General features: G+C 45.9%; 2 protein-coding genes across 2 annotated transcripts; both read right to left on the reverse strand.

Annotated features, from left to right (window-relative positions):
• Positions 1 to 6,516, reverse strand: TAS1R3 (taste 1 receptor member 3). Its single transcript, XM_010305441.2, has 6 exons — positions 5,455 to 6,516; positions 4,818 to 5,118; positions 3,322 to 4,101; positions 2,732 to 2,935; positions 2,294 to 2,414; positions 1 to 1,684 (listed from the first exon to the last, which is right to left on the reverse strand). Exons 1-6 carry the CDS (start codon positions 5,631 to 5,633, stop codon positions 759 to 761), a joined length of 2,511 nt encoding a protein of 836 aa, XP_010303743.2. The 5' UTR covers positions 5,634 to 6,516; the 3' UTR covers positions 1 to 758.
• A 719-nt stretch (positions 6,517 to 7,235) lies between these two features.
• Positions 7,236 to 10,040, reverse strand: CPTP (ceramide-1-phosphate transfer protein). The gene is made up of 2 exons (XM_075772954.1): positions 9,883 to 10,040; positions 7,236 to 9,802 (listed from the first exon to the last, which is right to left on the reverse strand). Exons 1-2 carry the CDS (start codon positions 10,002 to 10,004, stop codon positions 9,280 to 9,282), a joined length of 645 nt encoding a protein of 214 aa, XP_075629069.1. The 5' UTR covers positions 10,005 to 10,040; the 3' UTR covers positions 7,236 to 9,279.
• Positions 10,041 to 10,056: the final 16 nt, after the last annotated feature.

The raw sequence follows: 10,056 nt of genomic DNA on the forward strand, positions 1-10,056 counted from the left end.
CTCCACTTTTAATAAAGCAAGTGCACAAACACATACAGATGTGTGCAATTAGAGCAGTGTGCAGGACCTGTAGTTCTCCCTGTTTATTACCTCCCCCTCCTCAGCTCCTTCCTGTATCTAACAGGAGGAGACACCTATGTGGGAGCTGTGTTTTCTCATGTTGCTTGCTGGGAGAAGCTCTTTAAAGGGGATCCTGTGTAGATAGGTACGCGGTATCATTAATCACAAAGATTTCTATTTATGGTCTGTAATCTCACACCTTTTCAGATGATTCCCTTCTGTTTTTCTAGTTAGTATTTCTGTGCTGTTGAATATATTTGAAAGTTTTTATAAGGCCTAGGAAAGGATTCATGGATATATCTCTGGAGCGGTTATCTAGTTAATAAGTGGAAATTACCGGCTTTACAGAAAGCGGTCTGGGTGAGGCTTCTAGCTCACGTTGCCAGACCTGAGAGATTCATATAAAATAGCAGTACTGTAGGTTGTTTGCTTAACTGAACCTGCTTTTCGCTCCTTGTAGGTGATGAAACAGGTAGTTAGCTACAGAAAGGATGGATACTACTCTACTGGGAACATTTTACTTTAGCTCATTGAGTAGAGCCCTGTGCTTTTGCAGCTTAAAAAAAAATCTGGTCCTAGTCTTCAGCCTACTGGATAAGACTGTGTTTTATAAAGTCATCCTAAACAGAATTAGCTCATTAAAATACAGCTAGCTTCTATTGAGGAGCAGGTGACAATGGATCTGGTTTATTGTCTGTTTATTGAGAGTCCTCCTCTGGCTCCTCTTTGATGGAATTGTGGAAATAATCCACTGTGTTCAGATCAGGCTTAAACAAGATGATGTAGCATTTAGGGATATAGTAGGTCCCCAAGATACCCAGACTGGTTGCCAAAATGGTACCAATCTGAGTAACGGACCTGAGGACTGTCTTCAGCGTGGCAAAAAAAGCAATGAAGAAGATCCAGATGATGAAATATATTAGGATGGCAAATGTGATCCCCCTGGCAATGTTATACTTCTTGCCAGAAGTCTGTACCATGAACGTGCACAGGAAGCCGACGGAGGCTAAGCAGCCGTTGTAGCCATGCATCAGGGCAAAGGCAACCCAGGACTCCGTGTTACACACAAGCAGAACTTCAGTGGGCAGCGACTTGTAATCAGGCACCAGGTAGTCAGGGCCCAGGTGAAGGTAGCAGAAACAGAACAAGCACTCGGCGAGGAGGCACAAGGTGACAAGGAGCCAGGCCCTCCTCTGGGTCACCCAGTACAAGAAGGTGGGAGCGCAGCGAGGGAACTCTGTCACAAGGGTGATCTCGAGGGATTTGATGAAGAAGGTAGAGAAACAACCATTGAGGCACAGGGCAGAGACTATCTGCTGGATCATACAAAGGTGGTTACTGGGCTTCCCTATGTAGAGACAGCAGCTGAGACACAGCAGCATGAGTGTGAACAAGGCGAAGAGGGTCAGTTTGCCTCCGGAAGCCTGCACAAGGGGAGTATCAAGGCTTTTTAAAAAGAGCACTGCTGTCAAACAAATCAGAGAGATGGTGATAGACATCAACGTTAGCAAGGCAATGGTGAGCGGCTCGTTCCAAAAGAGGTATCTCTCGCTGCGATCGTAACATTGTGTGCTCCGGACAGGGGACCACTGATGCTCTAAGCAGGGAGTGCAGGTGGAGCTGTCTGAAAAGCAGCAGTGAGAAGTTGAGGACCACCTTGCAGTGGAGTGCAGCTACCCTGCTGCAGGCAGTCCTTGGGGAAGGATCACAGTCATGAGTTAGGTAGCTAGTTTGGGTGCTGCCTTGCTTACTCCCCCCTCCCCTTCCAAAGTGTATTGGATCTCCAAAGCTTGTGATAGTTCAATCTCTTTTTTTTTTCCCCCTCTACTTTTCCACCTTCCCCTGCAAAAGGATCCACATATTTCTTGGCTCTGTTTCCTTTCCCCAGGAAGGATCACTAGCTTCCAAAAGATCCCAGAATTCCATCATTATACCTCTCTTCTACCTATGACCTCAGAATTTCATCATACCCTTCTTTCCTTCCTCTTGAGACAAAAACATACGCATTGTCCTTATGCATTCTCTTTGGGATCAACAGAGCAAGGTCCCCCACTGAAGATCTGTAGAGCAAGACTGAGCAATGCACAGCAGAACAAAAGGGAGGAAAATATTCTGCCCTGGCAGTGCTTCATGGAGGAGAAGCTCACAACTGGTTGTTACTAGTTCTGTGAACCTCAACCAGTAGATGGACATAATACAGATAGTTAAAGCCATTGAATTTCTCAGACCTCACCTTCAGTGCTCCAGAAGGTGTTTTCTGGACAATCTGTACAGTCATAGCAGCAGAGGTGGAATCCTTTTATTTGTCTGAATTGTCCTGGTTTACAATGTCTGAAGCACTCTGATGTAGGCTCCTAGACAAAAGGAAGAATGAATGTCAGCCAGACGCTTTCAGGAGAAGCACTGTATCACCAAACAAATTAGAAGAAATTGGCTGTGCTGCGCTGGGATCCCACCTGTGTCTGAGCCTTAAACAGTGCTGGGAATACCTTTTTCTAGTTGTGCACAATGGAGACGGATTACATGTTTGCAGAGGAGTAAGAATTGGGTCCCACGCAACTCTTGTAGGAGTAGCATGCGGGCCAAGAGCTCCTTCTGAACAGTCCTGACGAAGCAGTAAAAAAATTTACTTCATTTTGTGATTGTTTATGCTTTTGCCCACCCTCTTTACCTTTTGATCCGCAGTGTGAAACTGAATCTGGGACTTATTGACATACAGGGACTCTTCATAGCCGCCAACAGGCAGATAAGTAAGGGTGCCATTTTTCCAGGACCAGAATATAAGCTTGTAGCCAGTGTTTGTGCCGTGGGATTGATCAAACCTGAAGCTTTGGCCGTTCACCTTGAACGGGAGGGTATTCATGAAGTGCAGCAGCTGAGGAGAAAATGAAAATTGATACTGTTGGTACAGCTGATGTTCTTCCTTGGAGGATGGTAATGCAGTGACCTAATTTCTGGCTGAAATCAGTTGTCCCTTACATGGGCTAAGGTTACAGCTATCGGCCTTGTGGCTGTGCTAGCAACTGCTCTATCTGTTGTGCCAAGCGCAATTACTGGGAGCCAGAACATCGCCACAGAGAGGAGAACACAGCCCTAGCCAGGAGCAGAGAAGGTGCGGTGTGCTGGTGTAGGGCTTGTCTGGCCGAGGGAATTGCCGAGGCTGTATCGCTACCGGGCAGGAGCACAGTGCCATGGTTGTCTGCAGCTCTGATCCACAGATTGGATGAAAAATTGCTGTTTGTCCCCCTGACCTTGACTTACCTGCCAAGATCTGATGGATGCTCTGGGACACGCTTGGTGGGTGCACCCCAGCGCTCTGTGCAGTGCATAAGCCACGCTGTAGACTGCGACGTACACTGGTTGTATTTGTGAATGGCTCAGCATGGACGAGACATCATGCAGCGAGATGTTGTCGCAGTGTTTGCAACGTGCGTCTAGCACGTTAGAGTTCATGAGGCGGTTGAATTCTCTAGACTCCTGGCAAAATTTGTCCTGCTGAACAGAAGTAAACAGGTCGGCAACATATTTCTGGAAGCCAGGGACTGTGCCTGCTTTCAAAATAAAGCCTAAGACTGTCCCAATGCTCTGAATATTTGGGATGGAGGCAGCTATGTCTGACAACATCCAGGCTTCAGTGCCAATCCAGACTTTCTTGCTCAGTCCCATCCTGATGCTGTGTTCCAGCAAGGCCTGGGCTGGCTGACTAAAGGCAAAAAGGACAATGATGTTGGCTTTGGTCTTGTTAATTAACTTCACGGTATCTTCCAGTTGGGTTTTGGCTTTGGGATCTGTGAGATCTGTAGGAATTAGCCCCTCGAATGCAATGCAGATGCTGTGATTTCCAGCTATGCTTAAGAAGAGCCCCATGGCTCCTCGGCCATATTCATCATCGCTTCCAATGGTTGCAATCCAGTTCCATCCAAACTTGTGAAGCAGCAGGGCCACAGCTTCCACCAAGTTCTTATCGCTGGGAACAGTACGGTAGAAGGATGGGTACAACTCTGTGTTGCTGAGCTTCTCACTGCTGGCTCCATAGCTGACCTGCAAATTGGAGGATAAGAGAGAAAGCAAGGCAAAGAGTAAAGTTGAGGGACGTGTTCACACTCCAGATCACACTCCACCTTCTTTGCTTGGTCTCAGTGCACTAGATTTTCAAAAATGCTGGTTCAGGATAGTGGGAAGGAAGAACTCATCTAAAGGGATAGGTCCATCGTGGCTGCATTTACCAAGAGAACTATAAACTGGCCTCTGGTAGCACTGTCCCACATGGCTGTCTCCTTCCACTGCCACATGTGTCCATCATCACAGCACCAGCCTTTATCGTTAATGACAATGATAATTAGCTACTTTCTACAAAGGGTGACACATCCAGGATTGAGTAATATCTTAGCTCAGGGCTAAATTTACCTGACCATTACAGCTCGCTCTATTGTGGTAACTGAGTACTTTTACAGTCACAGGTGTATTTTCATGAGATCCTCCTGGTTTACACCGGGAGCTGTTATTCCCATTTTACATGGATCGCAGAGCAGCCTGAGTTATGCCTCTTCTCTCTGGGAAGTTAAACACTGGAGTGTTCCAGGAGCAAAGTTTAATGACCTCCTAAGATTGCTCAGGAAATCTGTGGCAGAGGAAAAGCTGGAATCTGCACTTTAACAGTCCCTGTTTAAAGACCTAGAGCATAGACAGCATAGTTGATCCAAACCCCTGCCCACACCAAGAAGGAGAATTTTTGCTTGTCTGGAGAGTTTCTGTACCTGTGGGATCAAGAAGCTGCTGAATAGTTTGGCTGTTACCAGGCAGAGATCTGACTTGTGTGGTCCGATGACAGCAGTCACGCGAGGCTGGTAGTCGGTGTAGTTGCACAGTACTCCAATGCCCGTTGTGCCTTTTTGGGTCAGAAATAGCAAGCTGGGCTGCAAGGCCACCACTGGCTCAAAGCAGGTGTCGTGCATGTCATAGCCCAGCTTTACTCCCGGGAGAAGTGAAGTGGAATTGTTGATCTGATCAATAGCAAACTTCATCCCAAGAGCCCATATTAGCCCATCTACAAATAACCTGCAATAAAGCAATATTTACACCTTTGTGTGTTAGATTCAAAACACTAAGGAAGCCAGTGCCACTAAAAGCTTTTCACATGGGGTTGGTTACATCTGAAGTTTGCATAGCAGCATCAAGAAAACACAAAAACATTTTCCGTTTCAGGATCAGGAACTGGTGGCACAGTACACCAGCGCTCCAGCACCTTAGAGCTAACCTTTGTTTCCATCTCACCGTTAATGTTCACCTGTGAGACCACCAGTTGCTATCAGAAGGATTACTTTCTTTTCCTTTCTCTTCCCAGCCCAAGTGACCAAGCTTAACGTGTACTAAGGAAGTTAACGTTCCTCTTACCTTTCACACACAACTAATGTGGGCTCTGATCGTGTCGTCAGGTTTACGGTGTCCATTCCAAAAGGGAACAAGCCTCCTAGGATATAATCACCGGGCCTTCTCAACTGAGCTGACAGGCATGTGGGTTTGAGGGCTGCTGCGTAACCAAAGCTCAGGCACAGCAGCAGGTCAGTGACCATTATTGTCTATTTTGGGGAAAATGTTTCCAAGAAATCTCCAAGTGAATGTGGGAGAGGGAGCAGGGACAGGGGATCCAGTCCTATCAGTTCCTGGGGAGTCTCTTTAAATAGAATTTGGAGAGATGAAAATAATGGGGAAGAATTTGTTTAGCAAAATGCATCAAATGTGCAACTCTATGCTTAGAGGGCAATAGTCAAATACACAGCAATGCCCTATGCGTGTACTTGGTTGCAAACCACTGACCTAATCCTGGTTTCCTTTACTCAATGAGTAGCTGTTGCTCAAGCAGAGACACTTACTGAATTCACTGTCCCAGCTTGGGAAATTGGACTTCCTGTAGGATAGGTGGTAACCTCTGGTGGCCCACCCTAATTTGGACACGTCTTCTGCGTTAAGTCCCCTGTGCCCCAACCAAACAAGAAACACCACCTTTAATGGAATGTGTTTGTAGGAACTGTCCCTGTTCGCAGTTTTCACAAACAACTGGATTTGTGACTTGTCTAGTGCTGAGAACAGATCTTAATCAGTGCAGGTTGCTCATCTAAAAGCATCGCCAAGGAGAACGTGTTTGCTAGGAGCAGAATCCAAGAAGCTGAAGTGCATCTTATGGAGAATGGTGCCCATTACCACAATGAAACCATTACCCATACGGAGGCTGAGGAAGTAAAAAATTTACTTGCTCACCAGCATGCTCCCTGCTTAGAAGCTCCCTGCACTGAAAGAATGTCACAGAGTTTATTTTTAAATGAACTTCAGAATAATACATTGAGTTGCCTGAACTACGGGGTAGTGGTAAAAGACTTCCACATAGTAATTTATTTATTTTTTTCAAAATTCAAGGTCACCTCATCACAGAGATAACCAAATCTTCCTCAGTGCATCGCAAGAACTTCTCTGGAGCAGGCCATTCCTAAACTGCAAGGTTAGTGAGCTATTCCTCAGCTATGCTGCTATTTTTAGGAAGTTGTTATGGGCTGATCTAAATTCTCACAGTGAGCTATGATGTTAACTTCAGTTTAAAAACTTTGGTTTAAGTACCAGTTCCACAGCTTAGTAATTTAGGTTGCGTCATGGTTTGCATTCTGTCAGGTTTGAATTTTAGAAAACAGGATAGCTCCGAATTGGAAAGTTCTATTTACTGCGTTTTATTGGCTTATTACATGTTTATACTGTATCCTAAAAACTGCTTATGCTGCCGAAGTGATATACCACTTTTGCTACGAGGCTAGAATATTTTTCCATGTATGAAGAGAAGCAGGTACACTGCAGAAAGCTAAGTATATGAGTACTTCAGGCAAACGACAATTTATGTGATGGGCTCTTGTTTGCAAAATATTCAAACTCCCTCTAGCGTGTGGTGTTGCAGCTCTCAAGTACACCAGTCACTGTGGGTGAAGGTTTTACTTCTCTGAATGTGGCCCCCGTAGTGAAAGCTGCCAGACTCTGAACTTGCCCCGAAGCCAAGTGCGGGACCTTAGTTTTACTCCGTGGTAACTAACTGGGGCTGTTAAAAAGGTTCCCATCATTTGGAGACAGAGCAGGACACCAGGAACATAAAGTTACCATTAGGCGATACTTTGTTTAAATAAGAGCATGCAGACTGATGGAAAGGTGTATTTTACTTGAAGCATACTTTGAACAAAATGACTGATTATAAACTTACAACAAAGTTTTTTCGCTACTAAGAAAGTTTGATTCTTTAATGGCAAAATTCAAGTTCATTTTCAACATTAATGTTTATCTCTTAAGAAGAACAGTTGAGAATGAACGTGACAAGGGAGAAAAAGTAATTTTCCCATGTGGTCAAACTACCATTTCTGCATTAAGCTCCCAAGAGATCTAAAACATCTTCTCACTTGACACACATTCGTTGACATAATTTAAGGCATTTATTACACTACAGGGATGAAAGACCAGCTCTATCTGTATCAGACAGCAAGGGAAGTCCAGCAAGAGAGATCTTTAGTTTGTAACATGGAACTGCTCCATTTTAATATACGGATTTATGCTATGGAACTACATAATCATTTTAAGGTTGTCTTAGCAGAAAGGGAATGATACTTGTTTTTTCACAGCATAGCACTAAACCTCCATTTAGGATGTTCAAGGAAATTACATTTCCTCTCTTCAGGCAAAAGATGTTGTTGACAGATGTGACTAATCAGAATAGGAGCTCAGGACACAGCATCTAACTTCATTTGGGATACTCCTGACAGTTGGTTTCACATCTGATCGCTAGGTAAATGAAACAGACTCTGCTAGTGAGGGACAAGATATGGATAGATAACACTCTTAAGTCCACATTCCTTCCAACACCACAAAGCAAGCAAGCATTCCTATAGAGGAGGCTCTTCAGAAACATGTTATTAATATAATTTTAATGTCCATGTTTAATGTCCATGAGATAATAGTTATTTCCAGAATCATTCAGTGTTATGTTACGCCAAAACTCCCTCTATCTGAGGTACAATCAAAACATGTTGCAGCCTGTGGTATTCTCCCTCCTTCCCCAAATACTCATGTCATCTGGAACTAACAATATAGTGCTTTTTCAGCTTTCAAAAACCTAAGTAAACTCCATTTTAAATACTTCGGGGTGTGCGTGTGTAAATATATACGCACACTGGCTCTCATACGCAGTGATTTACAATAAAAGCGATAAGCCTCACAAAGTAGTCACTTACAATACAAGTTCAGATTTCTCCCCCAGACAAAGTAGTAATTTTTGTAGGCATTTTACATGTTCATTTAAAAAAAAAAAAAAAACCAAACGTGAGAGCACCATTTAGAAGCATGGATGGAAAAGAGATTAGGTACAGCCTGCAGCCTTAGCTGGATATGTAGTTGTGCAGAATGTACTAAAAACTGTTCCACATCCTGAGATGCATGAAGCAGAGATTAACAGGCAGGGAAAGTGACACAGAAGGAAGGTTCTGCTTAATGGATCCGTGCATAAAGGAAGAACTATCTCTTACAGTAGTGCCATACACCATCCTTTCCCTCTTTAATTCTAGAGGACACACAATTAGCAGCAGTAGTCAAATGAATCTGTGACCACAAGGAGGAGTGCTTCCTCTCAGACATGTTACTCAGGATTGTATTTTCAAGGTTAAAGCATGACGGGACAAAACTCCCCAGATCTATTCAAGGGAACAGCTTGTAAAAAACAGTGGCAAAGTGAGCTCACTGGTATTGTAAATGTGTTCGGACACCACGCCTGAAAGTTGTGCTGTGACACAAGGTCCTAACTATTGTTGTAAATACACAGAAGCTGAAGTTGCAGAGTTTGGCATTACAAAGAAACAAAAAAACCCAACTCCCAGCTTAGCTGGGGAGTTGAATGTGAATCCAGGAAGAAAAAAGAAATCCCTTACGCATACTAATAGTGTTTTCTTACTGTAGAGCTGAGGCTCTACACACGCAAAGATAGATAGATATACATAAATATAAAAAAATTGATACATGTTTTTATCTTATAAAGTGAGGCACCCTGAATAGCTTTGCCACCTTATTAGCTCTGTACTGGAAAAGGGAGAGTGACAACAGACAGAGAACCAGATGTCTGTGTGTCTGTGAAAACACCTGGTTTTCACCTGGGTCATCCTGCTTGTCGGAACGTGGTGTGGCTCTTTAACATCCCTCCTGTCAAGGAAGGTCAAGCAGCTTATGCTGGGCAAAGAGCTCCTGGGTGATGCCGTAGACATCGCGGATATAGGGTAGGGCCTCACCCAGCATAGTGACAGCTTCCTCGGGCGTGCCCACGTTCATGATTTCAAGGAACGTGTTTCGAGGCGGCAACGTGCAGAAGGCAACCGTGGCAGCCTTGCGAATCACCCAGGGGTGGTAGGTAGCGAGGGAAGCGTTGTAGGAGTCCGTGCAGATGACGGATGTCCTGGAGTCCTCCTGGCCGGTTCTCAGCCCCTCCAGGAAGAGCTGGAGCCAGCACAGGGCCCTGTGGAGGCGCAGGACGGTGCGGCAGCCGGAGTCGGGGCGCCCCGACCGCCTCTGGGCGTTCACCAGCCCGTTGGCCAGCTCGTACTCCACCATGGACTGCAACGACACGTACTTCTCCCGCTGCTCGCCGCGGCAGTAGTTCTCCATGATCTGTACCTTGGCCACCGCGTCCTTGGAGACGAAAGAGAAGATGGCGCCCAGGCTGTGCAGGAACCTACCCGCGGGGAAAGACACGCTCCCGTTAGCGGGCGGCAGCCGGGCCGGGGTCCCGGGGCGGCCGCCGAGGGTACTCACCGGATGAGCCCCCGCCAGCCGCAGAGGTAGGGCCCCAGCAGCACCTCCCGCCGCTCCGTCACGCACGTCTGGAAGGCGGCGAGAACCTCCCGCAGGCTGAACGCCCCCCGCGCCGCCGCCATCGCCCCCCGCGCCGCCGTCACCCGCCGGCCCGGCCAATCCGCAGAGAGTCGC

This window comes from Balearica regulorum, chromosome 21 (assembly GCF_011004875.1).
Source record: "Balearica regulorum gibbericeps isolate bBalReg1 chromosome 21, bBalReg1.pri, whole genome shotgun sequence".
NCBI classification, from domain to species: Eukaryota; Metazoa; Chordata; class Aves; order Gruiformes; family Gruidae; genus Balearica; species Balearica regulorum.